We start from the raw sequence: 17971 nt of genomic DNA on the forward strand, positions 1-17971 counted from the left end.
AAGATGTAATTTTTTTATCAAGCTGTGTTTCTTTCTTTCGAGAAACAGAAAGAGCAGAATTGCTGGCAATCTTCCTTCATGTTCATTTTAGATATGAGATGAATCCTTCATATTTGCATGCTTCAAATTATTATCCACAGAGGTGACATTTGTTTGTAGTGCACCGTTTCAGGTTTTCCATTACGGATATACCTCGCTCGCACTATTCTACTTCCCTTATCCGCAAGGGCGTCGGAAGTCCTTCACGGCAAGGAGGAGCGAGCCCTACCCTACCCTACCCTGCCCTACCCTACCCTACCCTACCCCGACCCGACCCCAACCCAACCCAACCCCACCCAACCGAACCTAACCGAACCGAGCCGAACCGAGCCGAGCCGAGCCGAGCCGAGCCTAGCCGAGCCGAGCCTAGCCTAGCCTAGCCTAGCCTAGCCTAGCCTAGCCTAACCGAACCGAACCGAACCGAACCGAACCGAACCGAACCGGACCGGACCGGACCGGACCTGACCTGACCTGACCTGACCTGACCTGACCTGACCTGACCTGACCTAGAGCACTGTGGGACATGGAGTTTGAGATTGAGAAGCGCGGCATATACAAAAATAGGATCCCCTAGCAATGACTCGCCCAAGTGATCTGATGACGGTGGACGTTATAATGCATATGGGGAAGGCCATCTCGCGTTATGATTACCTTGAGGCGAAAAAGAATTTCATTAATTAGTCATCCTTGTTAGTCATTATAGTCTTGCTTGGGAAAGATATGCGCCTGACCATAGAACTCAACTGTGAAAATGACGTGCTCTCGTGGCTTTTTTATAAAAAATTGTCAAAGCTGAAACGCACACACACACAAAATAGACGGGAACGTGCCACAAAGGCATACTTCGTGATCGTAGCCCTTTTTAATATAGAATTTTTAAAATAAAACAACTAGGACTACCGGTACATTAGTTTCGCATTTACGGTATGCGAGTGGAGGAAAACCTTATCTGCAAGGTGTTTTGACATTCTAATTTCCATAATTCACTAAGATGTAATTTTTTTATCAAGCTGTGTTTCTTTCTTTCGAGAAACAGAAAGAGCAGAATTGCTGGCAATCTTCCTTCATGTTCATTTTAGATATGAGGTGAATCCTTCATATTTGCATGCTTCAAATTATTATCCACAGAGGTGACATTTGTTTGTAGTGCACCGTTTCAGGTTTTCTATTACGGATATACCTCGCTCGCACTATTCTACTTCCCTTATCCGCAAGGGCGTCGGAAGTGCTTCACGGCAAGGTGGAGCGAGCCCTACCCTACCCTACCCTACCCCGACCCGACCCCAACCCGACCCCGACTCGACCCCAACCCGACCCCAACCCGACCCCAACCCAACCCAACCCCACCCCACCCAACCCAACCGAACCTAACCTAACCTAACCTAACCGAACCGAACCGAACCGAGCCGAGCCGAGCCGAGCCTAGCCTAGCCTAGCCTAGCCTAGCCTAGCCTAGCCTAGCCTAGCCTAACCTAACCTAACCTAACCTAAGCTAACCTAACCTAACCTAACCTAACCTAACCTAACGTAACCTAGAGCACTGTGGGACATGGAGTTTGAGATTGAGAAGCGCGGCATATACAAAAATAGGATCCCCTAGCAATGACTCGCCCAAGTGATCTGATGACGGTGGACGTTATAATGCAGATGGGGAAGGCCATCTCGCGTTATGATTACCTTGAGGCGAAGAAGAATTTCATTAATTAGTCATCCTTGTTAGTCATTATAGTCTTGCTTGGGAAAGATATGCGCCTGACCGTAGAACTCAACTGTGAAAATGACGTGCTCTCGTGGCTTTTTTATAAAAAATTGTCAAAGCTGAAACGCACACACACACAAAATAGACGGGAACGTGCCACAAAGGCATACTTCGTGATCGTAGCCCTTTTTAATATAGAATTTTTAAAATAAAACAACTAGGACTACCGGTACATTAGTTTCGCATTTACGGTATGTGAGTGGAGGAAAACCTTATCTGCAAGGTGTTTTGACATTCTAATTTCCATAATTCACTAAGATGTAATTTTTTTATCAAGCTGTGTTTCTTTCTTTCGAGAAACAGAAAGAGCAGAATTGCTGGCAATCTTCCTTCATGTTCATTTTAGATATGAGATGAATCCTTCATATTTGCATGCTTCAAATTATTATCCACAGAGGTGACATTTGTTTGTAGTGCACCGTTTCAGGTTTTCCATTACGGATATACCTCGCTCGCACTATTCTACTTCCCTTATCCGCAAGGGCGTCGGAAGTCCTTCACGGCAAGGAGGAGCGAGCCCTACCCTACCCTACCCTACCCTACCCCGACCCGACCCCAACCCAACCGAACCGAACCGAACCGAACCCAACCCAACCTAACCTAACCTAACCTAACCTAGAGCACTGTGGGACATGGAGTTTGAGATTGAGAAGCGCGGCATATACAAAAATAGGATCCCCTAGCAATGACTCGTCCAAGTGATCTGATGACGGTGGACGTTATAATGCAGATGGGGAAGGCCATCTCGCGTTATGATTACCTTGAGGTGAAAAAGAATTTCATTAATTAGTCATCCTTGTTAGTCATTATAGTCTTGCTTGGGAAAGATATGCGCCTGACCGTAGAACTCAACTGTGAAAATGACGTGCTCTCGTGGCTTTCTTATAAAAAATTGTCAAAGCTGAAACGCACACACACACAAAATAGACGGGAACGTGCCACAAAGGCATACTTCGTGATCGTAGCCCTTTTTAATATAGAATTTTTAAAATAAAACAACTAGGACTACCGGTACATTAGTTTCGCATTTACGGTATGCGAGTGGAGGAAAACCTTATCTGCAAGGTGTTTTGACATTCTAATTTCCATAATTCACTAAGATGTAATTTTTTTATCAAGCTGTGTTTCTTTCTTTCGAGAAACAGAAAGAGCAGAATTGCTGGCAATCTTCCTTCATGTTCATTTTAGATATGAGGTGAATCCTTCATATTTGCATGCTTCAAATTATTATCCACAGAGGTGACACTTGTTTGTAGTGCACCGTTTCAGGTTTTCCATTACGGATATACCTCGCTCGCACTATTCTACTTCCCTTATCCGCAAGGGCGTCGGAAGTGCTTCACGGCAAGGAGGAGCGAGCCCTACCCTACCCTACCCTACCCCGACCCGACCCCAACCCGACCCCGACTCGACCCCAACCCGACCCCAACCCAACCCAACCCCACCCAACCCAACCCAACCGAACCGAACCTAACCTAACCTAACCGAACCGAGCCTAGCCTAGCCTAGCCTAGCCTAACCTAACCTAACCTAACCTAACCTAACCTAACCTAACCTAAGCTAACCTAAGCTAACCTAACCTAAGCTAACCTAAGCTAACCTAACCTAACCTAACCTAACCTAACCTAACCTAACCCAACCTAGAGCACTGTGGGACATGGAGTTTGAGATTGAGAAGCGCGGCATATACAAAAATAGGATCCCCTAGCAATGACTCGCCCAAGTGATCTGATGACGGTGGACGTTATAATGCAGATGGGGAAGGCCATCTCGCGTTATGATTACCTTGAGGCGAAAAAGAATTTCATTAATTAGTCATCCTTGTTAGTCATTAGAGTCTTGCTTGGGAAAGATATGCGCCTGACCGTAGAACTCAACTGTGAAAATGACGTGCTCTCGTGGCTTTTTTATAAAAAATTGTCAAAGCTGAAACGCACACACACACGAAGTAGACGGGAACGTGCCACAAAGGCATACTTCGTGATCGTAGCCCTTTTTAATATAGAATTTTAAAAATAAAACAACTAGGACTACCGGTACATTAGTTTCGCATTCACGGTATGCGAGTGGAGGAAAACCTTATCTGCAAGGTGTTTTGACATTCTAATTTCCATAATTCACTAAGATGTAATTTTTTTATCAAGCTGTGTTTCTTTCTTTCGAGAAACAGAAAGAGCAGAATTGCTGGCAATCTTCCTTCATGTTCATTTTAGATATGAGATGAATCCTTCATATTTGCATGCTTCAAATTATTATCCACAGAGGTGACATTTGTTTGTAGTGCACCGTTTCAGGTTTTCCATTACGGATATACCTCGCTCGCACTATTCTACTTCCCTTATCCGCAAGGGCGTCGGAAGTCCTTCACGGCAAGGAGGAGCGAGCCCTACCCTACCCTACCCTACCCCGACCCGACCCAACCCAACCCAACCCAACCCAACCTAACCTAACCTAACCTAACCGAACCGAACCGAGCCGAGCCGAGCCGAGCCGAGCCGAGCCGAGCCGAGCCTAGCCGAGCCTAGCCTAGCCTAGCCTAGCCTAACCTAACCTAACCTAACCTAACCTAACCTAACCTAACCTAACCTAACCTAACCTACCCTAACCTAGAGCACTGTGGGACATGGAGTTTGAGATTGAGAAGCGCGGCATATACAAAAATAGGATCCCCTAGCAATGACTCGTCCAAGTGATCTGATGACGGTGGACGTTATAATGCAGATGGGGAAGGCCATCTCGCGTTATGATTACCTTGAGGCGAAAAAGAATTTCATTAATTAGTCATCCTTGTTAGTCGTTATAGTCTTGCTTGGGAAAGATATGCGCCTGACCGTAGAACTCAACTGTGAAAATGACGTGCTCTCGTGGCTTTTTTATAAAAAATTGTCAAAGCTGAAACGCACACACACACAAAATAGACGGGAATGTGCCACAAAGGCATACTTCGTGATCGTAGCCCTTTTTAATATAGAATTTTTAAAATAAAACAACTAGGACTACCGGTACATTAGTTTCGCATTTACGGTATGCGAGTGGAGGAAAACCTAATCTGCAAGGTGTTTTGACATTCTAATTTCCATAATTCACTAAGATGTAATTTTTTTATCAAGCTGTGTTTCTTTCTTTCGAGAAACAGAAAGAGCAGAATTGCTGGCAATCTTCCTTCATGTTCATTTTAGATATGAGATGAATCCTTCATATTTGCATGCTTCAAATTATTATCCACAGAGGTGACATTTGTTTGTAGTGCACCGTTTCAGGTTTTCCATTACGGATATACCTCGCTGGCACTATTCTACTTCCCTTATCCGCAAGGGCGTCGGAAGTCCTTCACGGCAAAAAGGAGCGAGCCCTACCCTACCCTACCCTACCCTACCCCGACCCGACCCCGACCCAACCCAACCCAACCCAACCCAACCTAACCTAACCTAACCTAACCGAGCCGAGCCGAGCCGAGCCTAGCCTAGCCTAGCCTAGCCTAGCCGAACCCAACCGAACCGAACCGAGCCGAGCCGAGCCGAGCCGAGCCTAGCCTAGCCTAGCCTAGCCTAACCTAGCCTAACCTAACCTAACCTAAGCTAACCTAAGCTAACCTAAGCTAACCTAACCTAACCTAACCTAACCTAACCTAACCTAACCTAAGCTAACCTAACCTAACCTAACCTAACCTAACCCAACCTAGAGCACTGTGGGACATGGAGTTTGAGATTGAGAAGCGCGGCATATACAAAAATAGGATCCCCTAGCAATGACTCGCCCAAGTGATCTGATGACGGTGGACGTTATAATGCAGATGGGAAAGGCCATCTCGCGTTATGATTACCTTGAGGCGAAAAAGAATTTCATTAATTAGTCATCCTTGTTAGTCATTAGAGTCTTGCTTGGGAAAGATATGCGCCTGACCGTAGAACTCAACTGTGAAAATGACGTGCTCTCGTGGCTTTTTTATAAAAAATTGTCAAAGCTGAAACGCGCACACACACAAAATAGACGGGAACGTGCCACAAAGGCATACTTCGTGATCGTAGCCCTTTTTAATGTAGAATTTTAAAAATAAAACAACTAGGAGTACCGGTACATTAGTTTCGCATTTACGGTATGCGAGTGGAGGAAAACCTTATCTGCAAGGTGTTTTGACATTCTAATTTCCATAATTCACTAAGATGTAATTTTTTTATCAAGCTGTGTTGCTTTCTTTCGAGAAACAGAAAGAGCAGAATTGCTGGCAATCTTCCTTCATGTTCATTTTAGATATGACATGAATCCTTCATATTTGCATGCTTCAAATTATTATCCACAGAGGTGACATTTGTTTGTAGTGCACCGTTTCAGGTTTTCCATTACGGATATACCTCGCTCGCACTATTCTACTTCCCTTATCCGCAAGGGCGTCGGAAGTCCTTCACGGCAAGGAGGAGCGAGCCCTACCCTACCCTACCCTACCCTACCCCGACCCGACCCCAACCCGACCCCAACCCGACCCCAACCCAACCGAACCTAACCTAACCGAACCGAACCCAACCCAACCCAACCCAACCCAACCTAACCTAAGCTAACCTAGAGCACTGTGGGACATGGAGTTTGAGATTGAGAAGCGCGGCATATACAAAAATAGGATCCCCTAGCAATGACTCGCCCAAGTGATCTGATGACGGTGGACGTTATAATGCATATGGGGAAGGCCATCTCGCGTTATGATTACCTTGAGGCGAAAAAGAATTTCATTAATTAGTCATCCTTGTTAGTCATTATAGTCTTGCTTGGGAAAGATATGCGCCTGACCGTAGAACTCAACTGTGAAAATGACGTGCTCTCGTGGCTTTTTTATAAAAAATTGTCAAAGCTGAAACGCACACACACACAAAATAGACGGGAACGTGCCACAAAGGCATACTTCATGATCGTAGCCCTTTTTAATATAGAATTTTTAAAATAAAACAACTAGGACTACCGGTACATTAGTTTCGCATTTACGGTATGCGAGTGGAGGAAAACCTTATCTGCAAGGTGTTTTGACATTCTAATTTCCATAATTCCCTAAGATGTAATTTTTTTTATCAAGCTGTGTTTCTTTCTTTCGAGAAACAGAAAGAGCAGAATTGCTGGCAATCTTCCTTCATGTTCATTTTAGATATGAGATGAATCCTTCATATTTGCATGCTTCAAATTATTTTCCACAGAGGTGACATTTGTTTGTACTGCACCGTTTCAGGTTTTCCATTACGGATATACCTCGCTCGCACTATTCTACTTCCCTTATCCGCAAGGGCGTCGGAAGTCCTTGATGGCAAGGAGGAGCGAGCCCTACCCTACCCTACCCTACCCTACCCCGACCCGACCCGACCCCGACCCGACCCCAACCCCACCTCGCCTCGCCTCGTCCCGCATCGCCTCACCTCACCTCACCTCACCTCACCTCACCTATCCTCACCTCACCTCACCTCACCTCACCCAACCGAACCGAACCGAACCGAACCGAGCCGAGCCGAGCCGAGCCGAGCCGAGCCGAGCCGAGCCGAGCCTAGCCTAGCCTAGCCTAGCCTAGCCTAGCCTAGCCTAGCCTAGCCTAGCCTAGCCTAGCCTAGCCTAGCCTAGCCTAGCCTAGCCTAGCCTAGCCTAGCCTAGCCTAGCCTAGCCTAGCCTAGCCTAGCCTAGCCTAGCCTAGCCTAGCCTAGCCTAGCCTAGCCTAGCCTAGCCTAGCCTAGCCTAGCCTAGCCTAGCCTAGCCTAGCCTAGCCTAGCCTAGCCTAGCCTAGCCTAGCCTAGCCTAGCCTAGCCTAGCCTAGCCTAGCCTAGCCTAGCCTAGCCTAGCCTAGCCTAGCCTAGCCTAGCCTAGCCTAGCCTAGCCTAGCCTAGCCTAGCCTAGCCTAGCCTAGCCTAGCCTAGCCTAGCCTAGCCTAGCCTAGCCTAGCCTAGCCTAGCCTAGCCTAGCCTAGCCTAGCCTAGCCTAGCCTAGCCTAGCCTAGCCTAGCCTAGCCTAGCCTAGCCTAGCCTAGCCTAGCCTAGCCTAGCCTAGCCTAGCCTAGCCTAGCCTAGCCTAGCCTAGCCTAGCCTAGCCTAGCCTAGCCTAGAGCACTGTGGGACATGGAGTTTGAGATTGAGAAGCGCGGCATATACAAAAATAGGATCCCCTAGCAATGACTCGTCCAAGTGATCTGATGACGGTGGACGTTATAATGCAGATGGGGAAGGCCATCTCGCGTTATGATTACCTTGAGGCGAAAAAGCTCGCACTAGAGCAGCAGAAACTGAAATCCTTGTTGATGGTTTGACTAAAGGCGGTAAGACAAATTTATAGAAGTGAGCGTGCGATGGCGTGTTTCCTCATTTTTTAATAATTCTTATTACCGTCGAAAGTACATTGATTTCTTCGGTAAATGGTGTTTATTGCTGCACTATACGCTCCGTCGATTATTCTAGCCATGGTTGAGGCAAAAACAGCCAGATAAGCTTCAGGACTCATCAAACGTACCAGCAAAATCCTCCAAAGGATAAGAGCTTCCACTGAAGGCTTCCCTGCGTCGACCAAAAACAAGGCCGTGTCCTTTGCTGGAGAGCAAATCTGTGTTTTCTAGTACCATATACAAGGTAGCTCCATGGCATGTCACTGCTCTCCGTGTAGTAGGTATGCAGATACAGTATCACGCGCGTAGTACCCATCCGGGTGATTTTCGTGTTTTACTCGTCTTCTACGTACTACTTTTTGAACTAGTGTTCATTTTCATTCTGCGGTAAAAGAGCTGAAATGAAATCTGTGTCGGATGAGACTTGCGGACGAAAGATGGGGTAGTGGGTTCCTAAGAGCGAAAGTTCGGGGGGGGGGGGCAGAGCCACCGTGAAAACTCGAGGAGCGTTGGACTGTTCCCCCTGCCCCCACATTCCGATTTATACTGAAACTAAGCAGGAGCAGCTGACCAAGCTAGGGCTCCGGAACGAACCGACAGCAGTAAAAAACGATAACGGAAAAAAAAAAGCGAGGAAGGAAGCAGCAAACAAGGTATATTCGCTGGAACCGCAACAGGACGAAAACCATTGCAAACACGTTTTTCTTGTGCCGGTCATCGGCATTTAGCAGCCTTTCTTTACCCTGATGTGGATTACAGGCCCAAATAATGACAAATGAGCAAGCAAGCATCCTCGCTGCTCACTTTTTGGTGTTTTACGTCGTTTCAAGTGCAAATTGTTGCGCCCACCACTAGCGCCACATTCGCGTTCACCTAAAATTGCTCCTCTGTTGAACTGTCCTTGTCGGCTCGCATGGCCGCGCCCATGAAATCGGCTATCAACTGTTATCATTTTCTGGAGTGTACACCAAACTGTTTATAGTTCAATGTACAGGTACTTAATACGAGTGGGAAAGCCTCAGCGGTCTTCCTGTGGATTCGTGGGTGCATCAACGAAGATGTGCATAGCTTTCAGGATGGCTGTGTGAGCGACAGCTGATATCTTTCCTCGTCTGTGCATGTGTGCGTCCTGACAGATATACAATAATATAAATGTTATACTACAGTGCGCAAGTGACGTATGCTGTAGGTTCGGGGGTCTCGTCATGATACAGTGAGAAATAATGCGACGGACCTGACGGAAAGCACGTTAGCTCGGTTCCCGAGTGTTTGTGCGCTGAAGTGAACTTCTATTTTTTTAAAACAACTTCAATATATTGCAGTTGTAGCGAGATAGTTTCCTTGGTTTTGTCGCATATTGCGTTCACTTCATCTGCTTTCTCTTTTCGCCAAGTGGTGTAACCCCCGCTTTGACTATTGCGGCCTCCCTAAGGTTTATATGTCAGTTTTGGAAACACTGATATTGTTACATGTGACACATTGTAGTGTACTGCAGCCAGCTTCACTGTCTGACTGATAATTTGTACGGTTACTTCTTTAATATTATTTGAATAACTTTTATCTGATACTGTACCATTAAATAGGATAGGAATCCATTATGGTTTAGAATTATTTTTCCTTTGCGATGTTCCCACACTAATCTTGGTGACAAGTTGTCTCTCATTAAATTCCTTTCGAGTTGTATTTCACACTGCTTACAGCATAATGTGAGGATGAGAAAATGTATGCTTCGCATGTTCTCAGCATCCTCTACAGCAACTGCTCTTGCGCTTAAAATCCAGAAACTACATATGAAAAAAATTAACAAATGTAGAACAGACGACACAGCAAAAAGGACACGACAAAATGATTGGGACTGTGTTATGCTGTAATTTTTTTTGTGTGTGTGTCTCTCTGGTTCTGCATTTTTGTGAACACGTGTCATGTTGCCGGCACCCTTGCCCTCTTGTCACAAAAACAGCCTCCAACATAAAAATGCAGACAAAAAAGTAGAGAACTCCAACTTAACATAACAAGAGAGAACAAAGATGGGGACACAGGAATATTCTAGAGTCTTGGCACATACGTGGTGACCCCTCGGTTTGTAACAAAAACCGTGACCCCTCCCCGAAAAATGCTCCCATCTCCTTAAATAGCGACCGGTTGTGCAATCTCTCATTCAGTTTGGCACTGATGATGTCCGTGGCATGACGGACGAAACGTCTGAGTAAACCTTGTTATTTTGTTATGTTAAGTCGGAGTTCTCTACTTTTTTGTCTAGTTAAGTCGTCTCCCGGCTTTTGGAGTATTTTTGCATAAAGATGCAGGTTGTGAGAGGCACATAAACACCGCTTACATTGCTAACCTGTCTATCACAAGACATGTGAAAGGATTGCCAAATTAAAATTCAATAATACAAAAATGATTCTGAAATACATAATTCCAATAGAAGGGAGAGTAAATAACAGGTAAATGTAAAGCACTAAATGCACTAAAGTGTTGGCACTCTTCTGATGCGTATGATATACTTCTCTATTTAACCCATGACATATATGTTGTGAAACATTAACTTCTTGCATTCAACATCAAGATGCTATACCTATTCCACCTAAGCGACTCGTCTTTACACGGACACGTGGCACACCATTTTAGCACAAAGATTTGATATCTCTGCTTGTTGGATATACCAAGCAAATACTGTGCCAAAATTGTGTTTCCTACATGACATGCTGCATGTGCTGAGATATGTTACGGGAGAAATACTCCTAAAGCGATTAGAGGAAGTGCATACGAGTATATATGCTTTGCAAACAAGTTGTTCCAAAGTATAATTATGGTCGGGTTGCATTGGCAAAGCATTAGTCATCTCATAACAAAGTGATGAAAGAAACTAGTGAGAAATGCAAAGCCGCAAGCACTGTTGCATGGTCATGTTCACAATGGGCAATGACGCGTTTCACTTTCCGTACCGCGGACCGACTATGCTCAATGAGTTGTTTGCAGTGTTTATGATTGATGTAAGCCATGGCAACTACGGATGAACTTTGCAGATTGTGCAATTATATCTTTTGTGAACGACAAACCTCAATATATTCCCATGTAATTTTGATCCTACAATTAATTGAGTTGAAGGATTCAGGTATTTAGGTGTGCACCTCTCTTCTGATATTTAATGGAAATCACACATTAGTTACGCATCCTCTAAGCGTCTTACAAAATTGTCTTCTTGAAGTGGACACGAAAACTACTTTTCGCAGACAGTACACTGCTGGCATACAAAACCCTTGTACAAAGTGCCTTGGAAACTGTTTGGAAACGGTACAAATGACATCATACAGTTCATCATAAAAACAAATGGCATCATACTGTTCGACAGAGCCACCAATTTGGTACAGTTGAGCTACGCTGAAAGCTGGGGGGGACGGGTTCGCGTCTAAAAGGCACGGTCTTGAGATAATTACGGTGGTCTCTGAAAGAGCACGCGACTTTCTGTCCTACTTTTCTTTCAAGAGGAGGCAGCGAACAAGTGCCCATTCGTGGAACCCAGCCCTCCCCTTCAGATTTGTTTCGGTATCAGTCTGTCTACCAACGTCATGATGACATTTATATTCTGTTGAGTTTCTTACGTGCTGTCCGGGACATGTATGTAGGTGGTATGCCAAGAATTTTTTTTTTATAATTATCCTTTTTTGTAGTTTGAACCCCTTGAAAAAACATTGCACAGCACCAGAACACAAAGGCTACATTATGACCCAGTTTCACCAACCTTTTCGGCATCTGAACTAAGATGAACGGTCATTAAACTATCTGCTTCACCAAAGGAGTTATTATTACTGAAATATTCACCACATCACCAATGTAAAAAAAGAAGTGTCTGTTAAGTTCAAGAACTGGCAACACTTGATCTTGGTTCAGTTAACCAGAGTTGGTGAAACCGGGCCTATGGAAGTCACCGAAACATTCATCACATCACAAACCAATGGTTGTCAAAAGAATTGAGTGCTAGCATGAAGTTTTGGCAATTGTGAGTAGCATTTTAACTGCTGCCTATGTAGCTGTAGCATAATTACAACAAACAAACCTAAAAAAACTCCGCCATCAGTCCCAGTGGCCCTTCTGAAGTTGATTTGGAGATATGTTTATAAGCATTGTAGATTCGACATAGAAATTCTTGCACCTTCAATTCTGTAATTTGTACTATATCTCCGAGTACAACCATGTCTACGACGTATTGAGATGCAGTGATAATAGAATCATTTCGCTGCTCCTCTTTTTTGAAGCACTTTTTTATCATGCCTTCGTATGACTTATGGTAACGAGTACAAAATCCGTCCATCATCTTTAGTTGTCTGTTCTGCTTTCGAGTGTGCCTCTACACTTAATTAAAAGCATATCTATGCTCATTTTATTGTTTAAAATTTATTATGCTATCTGGTTTCGAATGTTATTAATACCCACCTTCCGTGAGAAGTATGGAAATTGATTTACAAAAAGATGCGATGAGTAGGAAAAACGTGTGCTTTCAACGACTCTACGTACAAGACCGCGCTAGAATACTCCCTTCCCTAACTTGATTTTGGTGTTGAGGTCGTCGGCTCTCATCGCTCACTTTATCGCTTGAATCCACGAGTTGATCCTGTTTATTCATTGAAAACGACTCGTTTCTGTACAGATTCTGTGGTATATCCACGCTGCTTGCTTAGAAATTATTTGTCTGAATTAATTATTGTTTTTACTTTGTTTCAGGTATTCAGTCGATTGATATTCTATGAGTTGGAAAATTACTTCCTGAAATAATTATTGTCTCGTATTTGTTTCAATTGTTCACTCGATTGACATTAGTGAAAACAATCTCTGAGTTCGGAATGCCTCATATTTGCCTCTCCGTATTATTTTTAGTCCGTCCAACTCCAGCCTCATATTTCCGAATTGCATTTCTCATATGATATTTCTGTGAGGTTGATTTATATAGAACTTTCTGTTGCAAGATATTACAAAAAATATCTAATAAAATTCGTTTCTTTTTTGATTGAGTATTCTTTCTATCATTGAATAATTTGGACTTTCTCTACACGTTCAATAAAAAAATATTGCCTCTGAAAAAACTTAGCCGACTTGTTATCCACTTTGAGGAAAGATTCCGCTTCAAGGAAAGGATGTGAAAAGATAGTGATACCCGCCAATGATACCGACATCTATTTGCAATAATTGTACAATAAAATATATCGCCTTTGTACTATGTTATCTGAGCTTGAGAGCGTCCTGTTTGCTGAAAGAAGCAATAATGCTTTACGCCACAACCCTTGCAGTGATAAAGCATGCGCAGTTGCTTCGCTTTGGTCGAATAGATACAGAGATAATGTCTCGTGGCTTTGAAAAAAAACGAGATCCTCTCACACTGTACCTGGGCGTTGGATGCCTCCATGAATGCAAGGTTTCTAGCGTTCGTCAGAATGAAAATTGTATAGTGTGCGATTAGATTAAGTCTCGAAGATGATTTTATGATGGTACAATGATCGATTATTTTTTTGCTCTGTTGTTTACGTGATGCCGCGTGAGTTGTTTCGCTATTATATTCCTGCATGTATCCGTTGTTTACGTGTTGAATGATGTGCAGCTTTGGCTCTTTATTAATGCTATCTGTTGACTGTGTTGTTTCTCATTATTTCCTTACGTCTATGCTATTCACCTAACAAGAAATTGATTAATTAAAACTTGTGTAATGTTGGAACAAAACATATGAAACTTAGATTCCCTAGTGTGCTCAAAATGTTCGTAATTGTCAGAAAACAGGCGTACCCCTCCCGTCTTCAACAAATCAGGACAGATATCATTAGAGATGGTTGTTGGCTAGGAGCGGGCGATGCGGTGAAGTTCATTTTTAACATATCTACTTTCTGTGTTGGATTCATAAAACAAAGTAAGATTTGTAGCGTCTGTTAGAATGAAAATTGTAGTGTTCGATTAGATTAAGTCATGAGGATGATTTTGTGACAGTTAAAATGACAGATTCTTCTCCTCTGTTGGTTACGTGGCGCCGGTTAGAGTGCTCCTCTGTTCTTCAGCGTTAAGCCTGTGCTAGTCACAGTATTAAATTTGTAATGTTTCTCGTTTTGATAGACTGTTTCACTATTATTTTCCTGGCCGTATCTGTTGTTTACGTGCTCGATGATGCGCAGGTTTGGCTCTCTATTAATGCTATCTGTCGATCGTGTTGTTTCTCGTCATCCTTACGTCTCTGCTATTCACTTAATAAGAAATTGAATAATTACGCTTGACTGATTATGAAATTGATAATTACGCATGTAGGAACAATCAACTTAGATTCCCTATTGTGCTTGAAATTACTTACAAGACTTACCAAGAAACATGAGAATCAGGAAATTATTATTGTTGCAATAATAGCGATCGCGACTCAGACTTGTTATATTAAAACTTGTAATTTTGATTGTAATCGTATTGATTAAGAATATCTTCTTTAACTAAGTGTAGTGTTATAGATTTTATTTCCTCTTTATTCGTGTCGTTCGTGTCCCATGGTCTTTCAGGGTCCCTGCTGTTCACAATTAATTACATACATCTCTCGGCACTTGTAATTAAAATTCCGCTATTGCAGTTATGGTGGCCACGTCTCAGACTTTTTATAATAAAACTTGAAATTTTGATTGTTATCATATTGATTAACAATGTCTTTTCGATTAAAAGTCACGTCCGTTTCTCGTTTTGATAGAGCAATGTTTAGCTATTATTTCCCTTCATGTTGGAGGATACGTCGGTTTGGTTCTATATTAGTGCTAGCTATTCATTGTGTTGTGTTGATTCGAACTGTTTCCTTATGTCTGCACTATTCACTTCATAAAGAACTGGTTAGTTAAATTTGTATAATGTTGCAATATTAAACATAGCTTCCCTATTGTGCTCGAAATTACTTACATCTATCAGAACTTGTAATTAAAAATCCGCTGTTGCAGTGATGGTGCTCACGTCTCAGACATTTTATAGCAAAACTTGTAATTTTGATTGTAATCGCTTTGATTAAAAATATATTCTTTGATGAAATATGCTACTCCGTTTTAATTCTGATTCATTGAAAACTTGTGTGCATGATTAGCATTAATACCCAAATATTGTGTTTGATGTGTGATACCTCTTCAATGCTATTGCATCATACTTGTAATAAGCAGTTTACTACATGTAGTTAAACTACTAGTTAAATTACCTTGTAGTTAAAAGTAGTTGTCAACTATTTGCAGAAATGTAGTGGCAGCTACTAGTTAAACTACTATTTTAAGTAGTTAGCTACAGTAGTTAGGTTACTGAAGGCGCCAACTAGTTCCCATTTTGCCACAAGCTTTACGGCACGATTGTGCTTCCGACTTTTGCCTTGAGCTACTTGTTTGATGAGAACGGAGGTGCAGAGCTATTGTGTCGTGCATGCGTACTAAATCTTCACTTTTAATGCTTGTCCAGTGAAGCCTCATTTGCTGTGAAATAATTCCGCAACTTAGTTTATCGCGTAAGCACAGAAAGGATCCCGCCACAAGCTTTGTATTTGACGATCATAGCAATGGCTTGAGCAAAAGTTTATTATTGCTTGTGATTCATATTTAAGTGACCAAGAACACTACAAGGGATTGGTGTTGGTGGACAACGTTAAGTAGTTATAGATGAAGTTGAACTACCAGTTAAACTACTCAATCACAAAGTGGTTAGTAGTTAGGGGCCGTCACTGGTAATAAGTAAGTATAATTTTTGTTACTTGGATTGTATTGTGTTTCTTCTGCTTCAGGTTTTTTGGCTGGGCTTTTCTCCCCACATACAGTCACAGCATAATTCCCAGCATTACTGGCATTTTCACTTGTACTTTTTGGTATGGCTATCCTTTGCATGTCCATACTTGCATGTAAACAGCCCACCGCACACGTGTTGTAGCGAAAAAAAATTGCCCAGGCCCAGGTGGAAAAACCGCGAAAGAAGTCGGCCTCGGCTGAAAAATGCGCAACGAGAAGCGTACGCGCAGCCCTCCGCCCGCCGGTAAGCGACCCAGCAGGCCTCCGCCGGAGCGCCATCCACCGCGCGCGGGAAAAAAGTCGCGAGTGAAGTCGACCCAAGTCAATAAACGTTCCTGTAACTCTCATCGCCTGGATTTCTCATAACTTGTATACAGCTCACCCTTTATTATAATGCTCTCGTGGGCACTATGTTATTTCAAGTTCGTTGATAATTGTCATTGATCATTTGTCTTTTTTCACCTGATTTGGTTTCTATAGCGTCCAAAGAACAAAAAAAAAACACAATACGAGGTTACTATATCTTTGCTATACAATATGACATTAAAAGTCATAGAAATAGTACATCACGACTCAGTAGTTGTGAAAAAGGTAAAAATGTTTGGAGCTATAATTCGGTTTGCAGCTTGCACAGAAACGGCAAAATTTACAAGATGCTCATTTTGAGCTAAAAGTTGTCGAAAACAGTGCAGCGTACGTGGAAGCCCTTCCAGAAGATGAGCATCCACAGTGTGTCCATTGTGTGGATATGTCAGAAGCTTTACTTAGCCTAGGATGTGCAATTACCTTTTTCAGCGGCCATTCTGTCATAATGATCTAAGGCATAACATACTCCTCCGTAGCACTTTCCGTAGTCAGCTCTATCAAAATTCTGAAAAGAAGCCGTGCGATAACAACGTTAGCTTGATCAATACAGTTACACAAGTACGTTACTTATTTGAGAATATCAATGACAAAATGCGAAGGTCACACACTTGACACTACGGCAGAAAAAAAAAAGGGTTTTCTTTTTTTTAAATGCAGTGGTGATTTAACGGTAAATGCGGGAGAAACGCGTTAGCATTAAGCGCTTTTTCCTGTCCATACTAAACTTCTGGGGACCCACTTGCGGTCTAAACCCAGCTTCCGGTGTCTACTTTCCGGGAATACTTGTCTTCCGGTCTGCACTTCCGGTCCAAATCGACTTCTCGTTCTCCACTTCCGGTCTAACCTGACTTTCTGTTATCAACCTGCGGTCTATACTTCACTTCGAGTTCGACACTTTCAATTACTATACGTCAATTTAATGAACCTTTAATTAGCCTCAAGTACTTTCAATAGACCCTTTTCAAAAGTGGCCACCTTCTAGCAGACGACATTCGGTCATATCTTGGGCACGCCGTACATGTGGTGCCGTGTGTAGTAAGCGAGCACGCAATGGCGAACGAGAAATCAGTGGTCGAGAGACTTGACGAACATACCAAATGGGTTTTCCCAAAGACGTGTGGACCCTTTTTGTGAACATATGAGTTCATCTGGCACGTCTGGCCGCGCTAGCGTGAACAATATGCGTGTCATATACGGATTCAACTTCCATCCACGTTGCTTTGTCGACTTTCAGATACGGTACACCACATTTTTACATGCTGTATTGTTTTTCTTACGCACATTTCAAGACCAGTCGTGTATTTTGAATGTGGGACCTTACTGTGTTGCACGCTTTCTCCGATGCTTCCTACTATATCCTACTATATGTGCTATGCATTCGCCTGCGACGTATTTATAGTTCGCCCATTTAGAATGCCAACAGAACGCTTCTGACGATAGTTATTTGGAAAGCCATGTATCATGTGAACTTTAGCCGCCAAACAGTTTGTGCACACGCCTTGTTCCCTTCGGCGTCTCTCATGCCACGCTGGCTGCAGAAGGGTACGCAACAGCAGACTGACATTACAAATGAAGATGGACGAACAACTCATGAAAAGATCGATGCTTCGATGAGAAAGCAGACCAAGTCCCTGGCGGCGGACGACAAAAGTCGCGCGGTTCAAACAGAGCCGGACTGTCCGCGCGCGGGCAACG

At 43.2% G+C, this 17971-nt stretch overlaps 1 protein-coding gene across 2 annotated transcripts in view; it reads right to left on the reverse strand.

The window, feature by feature from the left end:
- Positions 1 to 17971, reverse strand: part of LOC135369291 (uncharacterized) — a 67132-nt gene that overhangs the window by 36037 nt on the left and 13124 nt on the right. For both annotated transcript variants that reach the window (XM_064602894.1, XM_064602893.1), the window contains exon 4: positions 16697 to 16781. In XM_064602894.1, coding sequence (XP_064458964.1) covers positions 16697 to 16781 — 85 coding nt within the window. The remainder of the gene's footprint in view (positions 1 to 16696; positions 16782 to 17971) is intronic.

The sequence above is a fragment of the Ornithodoros turicata genome, chromosome 9 (assembly GCF_037126465.1).
Source record: "Ornithodoros turicata isolate Travis chromosome 9, ASM3712646v1, whole genome shotgun sequence".
Lineage (NCBI taxonomy): Eukaryota > Metazoa > Arthropoda > Arachnida > Ixodida > Argasidae > Ornithodoros > Ornithodoros turicata.